General features: G+C 37.0%; 1 protein-coding gene across 6 annotated transcripts in view; it reads right to left on the reverse strand.

Moving 5' to 3' along the window:
- The window catches only part of PRIMPOL (primase and DNA directed polymerase), a 16165-nt gene continuing 2307 nt past the window's right edge, over positions 1-13858 (reverse strand). For 3 of the 6 annotated variants that reach the window (XM_038134341.1, XM_038134342.1, XM_038134343.1), the window contains exons 2-14: positions 13567-13637; positions 12193-12377; positions 11051-11142; positions 9946-10087; positions 8347-8494; positions 6747-7031; positions 4984-5146; positions 3733-3830; positions 3240-3329; positions 3049-3157; positions 1778-1860; positions 1654-1700; positions 1-672 (exon numbers count right to left, since the gene is read on the reverse strand). In XM_038134341.1, the coding sequence (XP_037990269.1) occupies positions 367-672; positions 1654-1700; positions 1778-1860; positions 3049-3157; positions 3240-3329; positions 3733-3830; positions 4984-5146; positions 6747-7031; positions 8347-8494; positions 9946-10087; positions 11051-11142; positions 12193-12377; positions 13567-13585 (1767 nt within the window). In that variant the 5' untranslated portion in view covers positions 13586-13637 and the 3' untranslated portion in view covers positions 1-366. The remainder of the gene's footprint in view (positions 673-1653; positions 1701-1777; positions 1861-3048; positions 3158-3239; positions 3330-3732; positions 3831-4983; positions 5147-6746; positions 7032-8346; positions 8495-9945; positions 10088-11050; positions 11143-12192; positions 12378-13566; positions 13638-13858) is intronic. The other 3 variants (XM_038134346.1, XM_038134347.1, XM_038134344.1) reach the window with 2 other exon arrangements.

Genomic DNA, 13858 nt, shown 5'->3' on the forward strand with positions numbered 1-13858 from the left:
TGAATAAACAAATATTTTTATTAAATTTGCATTTGAAATAAATTATTTAATCTTGTTTATGGAAATAAGAAGTCTGTTTTGTTGGCTTCTCAATAAAACTTGGACATACAACTAACAAAACAGAAACTGTACAACAAAGAGCGATAAAAGTGCTAAGCTTGGAGCAGCATTCATAATGAATATTTTAGTCCAGTTCTCTTCAGCCCCCACGTAATCTTCCATGATCTCCTCCTGCCTGCTGAAGTTCACCCAGGCACTCCACTCTTTGTCTTGCAGCCCTGGAGTGGTGCTTGTGAACCACCCCGCAGGACCCTTCACACCAGCCTGTGCCACACAAGTGTCATTCACTGCTGGCCAGGCCTGTGCTTAGCTGCCTTCTTTGGTGTAGAGGTCTTCTTTCCTCAGAGCTTCCAAGAGAACTTCATCTGGGATTTCTTCCATGGCATAATTCAGACTGTCATCTGCAGCTTCAGCTAGTTCCACATCTTCAGCAGCTTCTAGGAAACAGGCATCGTCACTTGTGTTTTCCCACTCACTGTCTGACAACAGGAAGTCTTGAGACCAGCTGTTCTCTGCAGATACTGAGCTTCTTGACGAGTCTGACACATTAGAATGTGGATTTACTTTTCCTTCTGTGTGCCCCCTCTCATCCATTAGCGTGGACTCTCCTTCCTTTGAGAAACAAGAACACTACTTATTTCATATGCAAATACTCTTGATACCTTCAACTGCTCTGCACGTTTGAAGTTTGTGCTGTCACACAGAATGGACACTGCAGAAAGCTGGCCAACACTACAAGATTTACCAGCATATTCATATATAGCCACATTAACCTGTGGAAGCCTATTTTCATAGGAGTAGAAATCCACTGTTTTTCTAGCACCCTACAAGTAGCCTGTTGAATACAGCTTCATGAAATAATACAAGGTTATGACTAACTTAAGTATCTGTTCAAAGATACTGTCAGGACCTGAAAATACAGTTAAATGACACTTTATGAAAACAGCTATGGATGAGCTGCTTGAGTAGAGCTTAACGTGCCATTCTGCTGTATGATACTTAGAGCTGTATAGTTAAATTTAAAAGTTGAAAAAATACCAATTCTTATTGCCTAAGCAGTGAAAAAACTTGTCTGTTCAGGGCGTAGAGTCTAGGTGCAGGATCAGGTCAGTTTAAATAATTTGCCTGTTTGGGGAAACGTGCTGCTTTAGTACACTACAATGGAGATAAATGAACTTCAGAAATGAGGGTCGCTGGCTTACATGTGACTCTGACTGACTCTAGTGTTCCAGAACCAGTTCTGTTTTACCTTGCATGAAATCAGACATGCACAGCAGAGCTAAACTTGGGCAGTTTCTCTGTTCTGCACCTGGAGCAACCTTGTGGCTTAGACATTGGGAATTGCTGTTCACATCGGAACAGAAAGGTTTTAGTCCCAGGTGAAGTTAGACAATTCCAGTAACTTAGCATTGCTGGAGAACTTAAAAAGGAACATATGGAGCTACCACACCAGCACAGCTGCTCTGGGAACCTCTTCTATACCCCTGTAACAGTGTGTGGAGCTCTCCCAGCAGACTGGGATGTTAGTGGGAATATCCAAGGAGTTCCAGAGCCTCATAAGAACTTCAACATCTCAACAGGACAAAAACGTACCTCTTTGAAAAGAGATGGGAGGCATATCCCAGGCGGCAATGGGAAACCTAATCAAATATAAGACATTAATTAAAGTTAACATTCCAAAACGTATTAAGTATAATTGAGATCACAGGCTACATACTTTGTGATTTGAAGTTTTGTTCTCTGCAGACAGGATCGTGACACTTTTGATACCAGACTTCGTTCTTTAAATCTACCAGAATCCTAAGAAGGAAATCATTTAGTTTTTTAGTAACAGTACATAAATGAAGTGAATTCATATGGTAGGAAACTTAATACTAAATGAAGAGGTTTTGTTTGTCCTCAGCTATGGACATTGCTTTCATACTCTTGGCAATACTTACTACATACTTGTTTTGCACAATTTTTTGTAAACTTCAGGTTTCTTAAGTTTAAAGAATTAAACTTTGAAGACTAACATCTGAAAGTGAAATTTAGTCAATTTCATTACATTAAGCTTGGAAGAGAAAGTCATCAAATTAAGTTTAGCATATGGGACTTAACTGTAAGATAAGATTTTGTTGCTGCTGCTGTTACAGATAATTTCATTATAAAAGCCACATAAAATCACTATTTTCTGTCAACTGATTAGGCCACCCAGCTTTTTCAACTGTGCTTTAGAAACACCAAACTTCAGGCAACTTGCTTGAGAAACAGCAAGTTCATCCAGCTGTGGGGTTTTTTGAATACCCTTGTTTCTCAGAAACAACATTCCTTATGTTTCAGTGATTTTTAAATGTTACATAAAATTATTTCTAAGTTAAAATATTCATACTAATTATATACTGCAATTCTAACAGAATCTAAAAAAATGACTTTACATCATTTATTTTGCTAAAACTATAGGACGTCTGAGTCCTTGTAGAGTCACTAGCAAACCTCATCTTGATTCATGTGGCAGGAATTACCATTCTAAAATGGCAATTCTCAATTATTAAAATGACAGAGTCATTTTAGTAATGTAAGAATGTAATTTAAGAAGCACTGGAAATTAATTTAAAAGCAGTCTGCATGCTTTCTTATTTTTCAGCTTCCTAGCTGGGATGTATCAAAACTTAGTACTGTTTAATAGCTTTAACATACTCTGACTTTTATGTTAGCACCTTTGGGCCCATATTTTAAGTACCATGAAGATTACTTCATAGAATTATTAGAAATAAAAGTCCAGTTACCACAAAGTAAACTCGGGGAGGAGATCAATAGTTTCTTTGGTTTTGTGGGTGTTTTTTTTTTTTTTTGTAATTAAAACATTGTATCTCCACAAAGCAAGACAGGAGAAGTTGTAACAGTTGCTGATTCTATCCATTAGAGTTTTTTCAGCATTTCTAGAGAACAACGGTTGAACAGGAAAATAAATAAAGCTGTTTAAAACTGAATAGCTAAAGAACATACATTATATTGTTACTTTTGTGAGCTCTTCCGATATTTTCACACCAACGGTAACCAGAAATATCATAAATAAGTAGTTCTTTGAGAGAGAAGTAACTCCACTGTCGTATCCCTGAGGAGAAAAAAAATCTTTAAATTCTTTGGAAATAGTGCTGCAGAAGACTCATTTGTAAATAGTAAGATGGTCTCTTTACCTCCTTGTAGCCCATCTTTATTAACCAAAGCACGAACAAAGTTATCAATTTCTGGATACGGCGAACCCTGGTAACCTTCCATGGGATCTGTTAAACCAAAGGCCACAAACACACACTGTTAGAGGGTTTGCCACTGTAGTATGCCATTGTAACACACTTGATATAGACCATAGGCAGAAAATGTACATGAATCACATCACACTCCTAAGTAAAACCAAGGATAAAGCCACTGTTACTTTCTTGTAGGTCGTTAAAGTGCTACTCCTCACCCCCAAGGTGCAGAGGGAGCTGGGACAAAGCAAGACAGCTGTGGTACAGGAGGGAGGGTCAGCAGTGCTGAGGTGCTGCAGAGCATCCTTCAGTGCAGATGTACTCTGCCTCCTGCAGAAAGGCAGCTGACGAAGGGCCCTCCCAGAAATTACCACGTGTACAAGTCACAGAACATCCACATTAAGAGCATTTTTTTCTATGCAGTAGGAAAGGCTTGAGGTACCTCTGCTGCTTCTGGTAGTTTTACTGTTTAAAAAAGCAGACATTTTTCTCTCGTCCTCTGAAAAGCCAGATGACAGAACTTTAATATCATCACTCGCCCTAAAGAAAGGGGAGAATACAGAGAGAAGAGTAAGATTCTTACAGCGTAACATAGTACAATATAACTCCCTGTAACATCCCCCAGGGGTGGGCCAGGAGACCTCCAGGGGTCCCTGCCAACCTTGACCAGCCTGTGATTCACTGTGCACCTTTCCCAGTTCCTGCAGCACTTTCCCTTCTGGCCTTGGCCTGACTGCCACCCCAGGACAGGGGTTCCTCCTCCCCAGCAGCAACATTTGGTTCCTGACCGGAGTCCCAGGACCCACCCATTTAAGGACTGCTGGTGCACACTCCTACTCTAGATGCAGTATTTATGCAAATATACCCTTGGAAGGTTTCATTTTATTTTTTTCTCTCTACAATGAACTGCATGCATTTCCTTGCCATATTGCTAACTGGAAGCCAGATGATAACAGCAGTCTAAATTCAACACAGCAGAATTTCTCATCCATATTTATGGTGGATTCAGCTGATGCCTGTGATCTGAATACACTGTGCGGTTTACTGGCATCACTTCAGGATAATGAATATTTCAGGATATAAAACCTGAAGTCAGAAGAGATACCTGTTTTCAATAAAAATATTAATACTATTTTAACCTTTCTGCTACAGCAATGATTAGGATCTTCTTAAGATAAGGTATGACATATCAGAGGTTTGATAAGAAATAGAAAACTTGATTATTGTCTGTACAAGTACCCAACCTACGGAGGGGTCTGCATCAAATGGGAAATCTGGTATGCAAAAAACCACGGACAGAAACCCTTTGTATTTCTTATCCTACTTTGAAAAATATTCCATCTTCTTATATTTAACTGACTAGAAATCTGTTAAGTTTTGCTTCCAGAACTACACAGAATCTGACCAAACTTAACGATGGTGATGTTTTGGCATTTTGAGTGCGTATAGAGAAATGAGGCACAATTCAGAGGCTGTAACAGATTTGAAGGCAGGTTTAACAAGAGAACAGGACTCCCAAGAAATTCTTTTCTTCAAAACCAAGAAATTCTTCTAGGAACTCCTAAATTACACTGTAACAATGTTAATTGAATAATTGCTTATTCATAATAGTTATTTGTAACTGCTACAGGAGAATTATCTTTAAAATATATATTTAAAAATACACTACATTTGACTGGAATTAAGTAATTACCCGATGTTGCAGATTAAAGAGGAAAGAAAATATGCTTCTTCCAAGGAAACGCCCTTTTCACAGCTGGGGATAAATTTATTATCCTCTGCTATCTTCAGAATCACATTTTTTCCTGCTTTTGATGACTTATACATCCGGAAATTTCTATTCTTTGTATAAACTCCTACAGGAAAACAGATATTTTTTAACATGGCAGTGCTGCCTAGGAATTAACATACTGAGCACTTGTAAATTAAACCATTTTCCTTAGGCCCCGCTGAGAGTCTAATGAATGGACAAGAACATTTCTTCTATGAATGGCTCACAGCCCATAGAAGAAATGCAACAAAGCAAGATCATGCACACACGTACACTTTTATGTTACAGAATAAACAAGACAAATGCTCAACATCTCTATGTAGGCACTTTAATCATTCTGACATTATTACTGTTAAAAGTTTCCCTTCAGTACAAGAAATTGGTTCTTTCACAATAACTTTGTGAAATACAACTGAGCCCAAAAAGCTGCACAATTATTTTAACCAGAAAGAACTTAATCAAACTTTCTGTTTTCTGTGGACTGCTTCACAGCTTTTCTGAGGCATGTATCCGGAAACCCTAATTCCAATCTCAAAAACAAAGAACAAAACAACGATCAGGTATCTTAACATTGCATAATCTATCTAATAATTGATTGAGAAGGCTCATAAAAGAAGAACATCACAAAGCTTTCTGTCACTGCAGCCTCATGATATAATTCAGTAGTTCAGCAATTTTCACTTTAGCTTTCCAATTTTGAGGTAAGGAGTATAACATACATATTGAGGATGGTTAATTATGGAAAACTAACATCAAATTCTTAAAAAGTGAGACAGGAAACAAATTGTTTTGATTTAAATTCCATTTGCAAATATGCCTGAAGGAATTTTGAACAGTAGGTGAAAGTAACCTTTCTGACTCAGTAACAGAGAAGCCTACTGTAGCCAACTTTGGGATTCCATTTCAATAGATCAGACATACTGAAGAGGCCCACAATAAAAGTGATCCTGAATTCCATGAGAAGAATTTGAAGGAATGGAGGTTCTTCGAGAGAGTCTGAAGAAAAAACCCAAGGTAAAGTCCTGAAATGTGTAACACACTGCTGTGCAAAAGCGTGCTAAGCTATTTTCATTTCCCTGAGATGAGGTAAAAAGCAAAAAAAACAGATATGGAGTTAAAGAAGGGTGGAACTTTCAAACTCCAGATTGACTATGGGAGTTGTGCTTCTGGAGATTTGTAACACTTTAATACCATGATCAGGATATGCCCAGCTGGGCCATGAAGTGCCCAATCCAAAATTTCTATTATTCCATCACTGAAAGCTAACAGCTGCCATTCCAAACAGGGAAAGAAGGCTCAATTCATACATGTAGAAGAATACAGAAAGCCATGCCTGTAAGGCTTGTTCCTTTATTAAGCAGCTTCTAATTCAACTGAAATAACAAAATGCAATATATGCTATCTTCTTTCAATCCAAATGGGAACACTAAGCCCTTAAGGGAAAAAAAAATTGTCTTGTGTGGAAAGAACTACTTTAAACTTCATAACAAAATAATTAAATGTAGTAATATAAGAAGTTCCATAGAGCATGAATCTAAGGCTCCTTTAAAGCACAGCCCTTACAATGACAGTTTCAGCATGTATTTAAAGTCTGACCATAGGGACAACACTAATCGAAGATTAAGGAACATTTCATTCTTAACCTTTGCTGCATCCCAAAGAGGTTTAAAAACACTTATACTTACCTAGATCCACAAAAAGCTGCTTGTTGCCTTCTTTATCGTTTACTATTAGGAAGGAAAAATCCAAATTTTCTCCCTGGTGTGGCATTTCCATATCCTTTGTTTCATGAGCAATGGCTGGCCTGTCTTTAGAATCATCTTCAACAGCTGTGAGGTTTGTAAGAGAGCCATCGAATCCAGCTCCTGCAGAACATTGGAAAACATTCCCTGCTTCTTCGGTTGGAATCACAGCAGCCCCACTCTCCATTAATCTTATGGCAGGCTGCAAAATGGTTCTCACAAAGTTACCTTAAAAACAACCAAGAAAGGCCAGAAGCAGGAGACATCATTTATGAGTCAAGAAAGAACGTAGAGAGTTTCTACATTCTGTTCTTCTAAACATGTTTTCAAACCAGCCAAGATGGAAGTGGTTGAAGTTCAGGGTCTTTTTAGCCCTTCTGGATTTTTAAAAAGAAATCTTTTGACTAGCCCATTGTATAGAATGGTTCTGGCCAGTGACTGAGAAACCAATGCCTCGCAAGAATTTGTACTAAATGTCTTAAAAAAAAAAAAACCAAAACCTAAATACTAACAAATTCGGATTTAGGATTATAAAAAGGTTGTGGTTGTCCCCCTCACTACTGATTTCCCTAATTTCACTTTCAGAATGATTGAAGTGTTTACTTGCAGCTTCATGGTGTATTTACTGCTGTAAGAGCTTTGGTCAAGCTTACTTAAACAAAAAATTACTTCTACAAAATATTTTGCAATGACTTTTCAAACTCCCAGTATTGTAATTCGACTCCCATTGTAACTCCAGGCTCTGCTACATGGTAACCAAAGACAGACAAATAAAAACCATGGCCAAATTAGTTCTAGGGAGAAAGCAAGGGAAGATAATAATTTCAGATGTGGGGAAAAAAACTAGGAAGTGGAAGGAATACTGGCAAGGATGATTCTGCACTTGTTGGGTGAAGTTTCCATGGGGAACATGAATGAATATGAAATACTGTTCCTCCCATGCTACATATCAGCAGAATGACTCAGCATATCAAGCATCAAAATCATCCCTAATAAATCATTACAGGACTACTGGGGCACACAAATGAGTCAAGACAACCCTAAACTGGCAATTCTCTGGGCTGGAGTTGCCATATCTGAGAAATCCTGACATATAAACAACGAAAATTGCTTTCAGCTTTCTCTTATGCACACGTGGCTTGAAATCATCTTTGTCCTGCCTTTTTGACAATGTGCTGAGCAGAAATTAACTGTATTTAGAGCAAAAACCAGCAGCTTTAATTGTTAAGACTGACATTAACCTGAAAATTAAGGAGTTATAGACTTGCCAGTTTCATTGAAATCAGTATTTTTGTAAATAAAACATACAGGCACAAAAAAAAGTTACGATTTTGTAAACACATGCTAATTATAGGACAAGAAAGTAGAAGATGAGAAAAAAATGAGGCTTAATGAAATAGAGAGTAATTATGTGTATGCTGGGAATACATATTTGTTTCCACATATAATTCCATTAAAATACATACTCATATGGGAGATGGCACTGTATAAAGTCAAAACCTCACTTTTTATTTCTAGGTGTAAGAGAAAAGAACACACTTACCAATATGAGTGTTATCCTTAAATACAGTCTTTTGGGGTAGAAAAATTAAATGCCGACTAAATTTTTCATCAGTACTGGAATCCAAGTTCAAGACATCTTTTGATGAACAATTTACATCATAAAATTCTTTTAATTTTTGGCTGACAAGCTGAAATTATAAACAGTAATTATGTTGGTTTACTCTAGTAGTTGTATCTACAAAACCTAACAAATTCAGATTCTACATTTTTCTGAAGTTCCTTTTTTTTTTCCCCTCATTTTGAGCATACAAATAATTTAATTCAAACTAACCCATATCAAGTTTTAACCAAGTTTGACATAGACTTCCTTTCCTTAAATATGCAAGTCACTTAACACTCAAGTAACAGTGATAAGCTGAGAAGACTTCCAGTTTCTCAGGTCAAAGTCTGGTTAGGAGGCTTTACCCTGCGGGTTGTTTTCCACCACAAAGCAGTTCACACCCACAGCGACAATGTTTGCAATGCAGACTCGCCAGGAGTGGGAGATGGAGGCTGTCATGATACCCAGGACTGGTGAGCTAATTCACTGTGATGATTTAGCTAATTCATTGGTTACCCAATGAACAATAACTAAGCAGAAAACAGATCTCACTCTAAATTAGCTCTAAAAAAACCCTTTCATAAATCAAGCTAGTGATTACTCATGTTTAGGACTGGGACCCAGAACCTGAAGATCTGGAAGCTTTGGGTTTTAGCAACTCAGATCCTCCACCCAGCAAATCCAAAATCCTCTTCTTAACCTGAGGAATCTCTACATTTCAGTGTGGAAATCCACAGCAGATAAACCTCTCCAGATTGTGTATCAATGAAGGGTTCTTTATGAAGGAATTACCTCAATAATCGTCTACTTTTGTTCACTTCTAGCTAGAGACATGTAGGTGACAGAAGTCTCACAGACATCCACTCACAATGAGATCTTATTAAAACAGAAGATATTCTTCTAAGAACATATGAATGCCATACTGAACTTGCAGAGAGCTCATTTACAAAAAAAAAAAATTGCAATGAAATGGAAACTGCACTATTTAATAAAATTGATAACTAGCAAAGGTATTTAATTTTAGGTACCGAATTGCTAAGTACAGTCACATGATGCTCTCTACATCATCGTTTAACTAAATTACAATGAACTGTCACCTAAAGAAACTTTCAGGAGAGATTCATCTAAGCCTTGATATACGAATGCAGCATTAGGCAAAGGGAATGAACTGAGGAATATATGAATGGAACTTTTATTGATGCTACTTTAAAGAGTACCTAAACATTCCTTCAGTTTTACAGCTTTGAACTGGCAGAGCACATAAAACAATCTTCAAAAGTAAACCTACCATGAATACAAACAGTCCAACAGCCATCATTCTTTACTTTTGTCTCTCAGTTAAATTTTTTGTCTCTCACTTAGATTAAACCCTTGCTTTAATTAAAATAGTATTTTTACTTAATTAACAATAATCACCGGATCTGCAATTCTTTTAATTTTACTATAGCATAATCAATATAAAGTGGTAAATACTTTGGTTTCATATTGAATTAATAATGAATTCATATTCATCCACAGCATGACTTTGCTCCAGTTTACCTCAATTAACTTCATGACCATGCTCTTGCCATCTGCATCAGGATTTGCTGGTTTGTAAAACTCCAAATCAAAATAAAGTTTGCAAGCATCGTTTTCAGGAATTACTTCATAGCAATGCATAAGACTTGTTTTGTAACCTTGGCTAAGGAGAAACAAGAACAAATCACAACCTCTCATGATAAACATTATGAGCATGATAAACATGCTTATCAGTTGCAAACAAGGATCCCACATATTTTATTCTGCAATCAGCATCCATATTTTAAAAATGTAGTAGTCCTATAACGCTTTGAAAAATTTCCAACTAACATCAGCATCAAATATCAGCAAAGATTATCTGGCCTAGAATTTAATTTTGTAGAGTACTCTCCTCTCCATGTCCCCCTAGTCTTACAATACATACAGAAATGCTGAGAATTCAAGGAACTATGTAAACTACAGTAAAAAACTTAAGTTATCACTCATATGTCTTTAGCACAAACAAAGAGATTACATGGAGTTTTTACTAACTAAATTAAAAATAATCCCATTATCAATTTCAGAAAAAAATCAGGCTTTATGTGAAAAAATTGACCCAGATTTCTTTCACTTCATAGCCAAATGTTTATTGTAAAAGAAACAAATGGGAGGAAAAGTTTAGTACATGACTGAATTGTCAGTACTTGGAACTACATCATGCAAATGCAAACCCATAAATCAGTTTCCAGACATCTGCATTAACGCCCACTGAAACTGGTGTATGACTAGTCAGAGAAGTATGTTTTTGTCATGTGTTGGTATGATCCCCTGAGGAAAGCTGGCAGCAAAAACAAACCTACTGTTAATAAATTTCAGTTCAACAGACAGTGTGCTTAATTCACAGGAAATAATGGCAACTTGCTACTCAAAATAAAGTTGAAACCCGCTATAGAATATATTGTTTTGTCCTCATGGAGATTTTTCCCATTGCCAAGATGAAACGTGAGGTAACCCATTACAGCTCCGTGCTACTCAGAGCAGCAGATGGCCCCTGGGAACACCTATCCACTGATAGCTCTTACTAGGTAGGATATCCAGTACACCACTAACTTTTAGTAACACACAGGGCACCTTCTCAAATACTCACGTGTAATAAAACCAAAGCTCTTCATATGTTGTCACAAGGTAAAACCTCTGTCCACTCTGTGAGTTCTTTTCCAAAGCAAACACATGAACATCCTTTTCAAGTAAAAACATTGAATTTTTTTGTTAGTTTTATTCAAGAAACCAGTTTAAATCTTCCTAAGTTCCTGCTTGGCATCAGTTAAAGGTTAGTAAATCCTAGAGAACTATAAACAGATCACTTATCCTTTTCCACGCTCAGTAGCATCTAGTTCTAATTTAGAACATCATTCTGATTTCAGTTACATGGGTAAACCTTTAAAGCTTTTCTTTGCTGTGCAGCAATTTAAACTGTTTTCTCTTTAAACTCTTGTTTTTTCTGATCAGTATCAAGTGGATCTAAAGGGAGGAGGAACAAGGTCCTGAAAGGAGCAGCCTCATGGACATGATGGCAGTATCAGCTTTATGGGCAAATACTCTTCAGACATTATGTTGTTTAGATCCAAAAACGGAAATCTGAGAAGAAAATAGAAAAAAAACTACTGCCAAGGCAATGAGAGCCCATTCTGGAAAACAGGCTGTCAGGATTACTTAAATACCTGAAACAGTGCGGAGAAAAAGACAATACTTTCTTTAAAAACAGCAATCAATTTGAAAAGTGTTAAACTGAAAACAGAAGATAACTTCCACAATATTTATTTGGCTAATCACTTCTAATCATCTGAACTTGCTAATCAGCTGCCACAGGAGAGTTGTATTGTTATTTAGTCTCTGTCTCTTCTTGGTCTCTTTTTTTTCCACATTTCTTTCCTCCTCTTCCTTCCTCCTCAATTCTCACTATCTTCCCCTTGTCCTGCCCACCCTGACAGCCTGTTCATCTTGAGAAGGAGCAAATTTATCACTACAATGTTCCCAAAAAGCACTTTTACTGTTCAAAGTTAACACCACATATCAACTTGTATGTTAGAACAGAACTAGTTCTTCAACTTAGAGGGACCTCCAGTGACATGTGACCTACAAGGACAAAAAAATACTTGCAGTTTCAGGACTGGGAAGAAAAACATTTTGTAAATTGATAAAGACTTCACTTGCCAACAGCAATTTTAAGTGATGTTCAGTCTTGAAAGTATATAAGGAGTAGAGACATTTTCCTAACACATAATATACCTCTTTGCAGGTTTTTACATAATTAAAAGCTTCAGCCTGTCGAGAAAATATTTTCCAAACAGAGGATGGCATAGAGGGTTTGGACAGTCTTGGTCTATAAACTGTAGGAAGAGGATTTCTTTCATAGTAAGATGCTAGTTCTTCCACTTTCTTCAGTCTTTCTTGCCATTTTCTCTTAATTTCTCCTAAAGCAATTACAGATATCAAATCAGTATCAATCCATTTTAAAGGCAATTTTAATTTGAATATATCCTGTACTCCTCACTGCTTTTGATTCTGGTCTTGTGGAATGTAATTTATTAATTAACTGGGAGTAGCCAATATTCCAAATCAACACCCAACCTCGCTATGATACTCATTTTAATATTAAATGTCTCTACACTGCTTTGGAAGTACAAGAGCTTCACATTAACACTATCAGAGATAAACACAATAGAATAAAGACAGTGAAAGGCCGCCTAGGAATTTTCATTTTTGTCTACAGAATGGTGTTACACTCCTCAGAAAGTATTCAAACTGTTGACTAGGCACATAACATCAGTAAGAAGTAAAAAAATACTAAGAGTAAAAAAATATTTTTCCTTTATGGCTGGGGAGACAAATGAGCTCATTTATATGGGTAGTACAGTATTTGAGTTCATAGGAGGAGTTAAGACTTCAGTGACTTTAGCTCTGAGGTCTATATCTTGAAGTAAAAGAGCTGAAATCCAAAATGAGGGCTCCATTCTCCACTGCTGACCTTTGCTATTGATCACTCATACTTTCACCTGCTTTAAAAGCTCATGTAATTTTCACAACCTTAAAATAGCAATCTTATCTTTTTTCAAGAAATAGAAGCACGCAGTAACTCCTGCTATCTTGCAACCTTTAAGCCTCTAGTCCCATAAAGTAATCCAAATGCTGCAGAGTAATGTAGTAAAGCATAAACACACATAGGTACAATTAGCTGTAAGTGGAACACTTGCAAATCAGTAAAAAGCATTGCCAGGAAACTCTGAAACAGAGGAAGAGAGGCAAGAAGTAACAAACATGAAGAGGAATCTTCCTGTTCTGCCCAGCACAACCATTTGGTTCTCCTAACAGCTCCTAGGTTGCAGTGAAAGATAAAAATGAAACTGAGAATACTCAAAAGTATTCAAACCTTCAAACAAGCTGGATCCACAAGGGAAATTTAAGTATTTAAGTACTCTTGTGGAGCCCCAAAGCCCAAATTTTAGATCCTCTCATTTCCCCCTCCAAGTTTTTCACAGCAGAAGTTCCCGGACACTTACATTTCTGCCCACTGTTCTAAGCCTGCCAGTGTCTGGACAGTCAGTGCCTGCATCAAGTCTAAAAAGAGAATGTTTTTTCTCTCACAGGGGTCAAACATATTACCTCTATCCCCCTTGTCCATCTTCTGACCTGTGCATTTTCTTCACTCCTTTTTTGTGCTCTTAGTTTCTTCTCTAGGAATGAAAAGTTAGATTATAGATAGCAATCAGCATTTCTCAGAAGTGCTAACAAAATTTTCTGTTTCATTTTGATGCTGCTGGCTATAAATTGACTGGCTGCAAAAGACATCCCTACATCAGCATTATCCCACAAGGTGACCATTAAAAAAGGAAAGCAAAGGAGAAGCCCCATAATTCTTTATTAATTTTAAACTTTCTAGTTATATCAGGCCGTA

Source organism: Motacilla alba, chromosome 4 (genome assembly GCF_015832195.1).
Source record: "Motacilla alba alba isolate MOTALB_02 chromosome 4, Motacilla_alba_V1.0_pri, whole genome shotgun sequence".
Classification (NCBI taxonomy): Eukaryota; Metazoa; Chordata; class Aves; order Passeriformes; family Motacillidae; genus Motacilla; species Motacilla alba.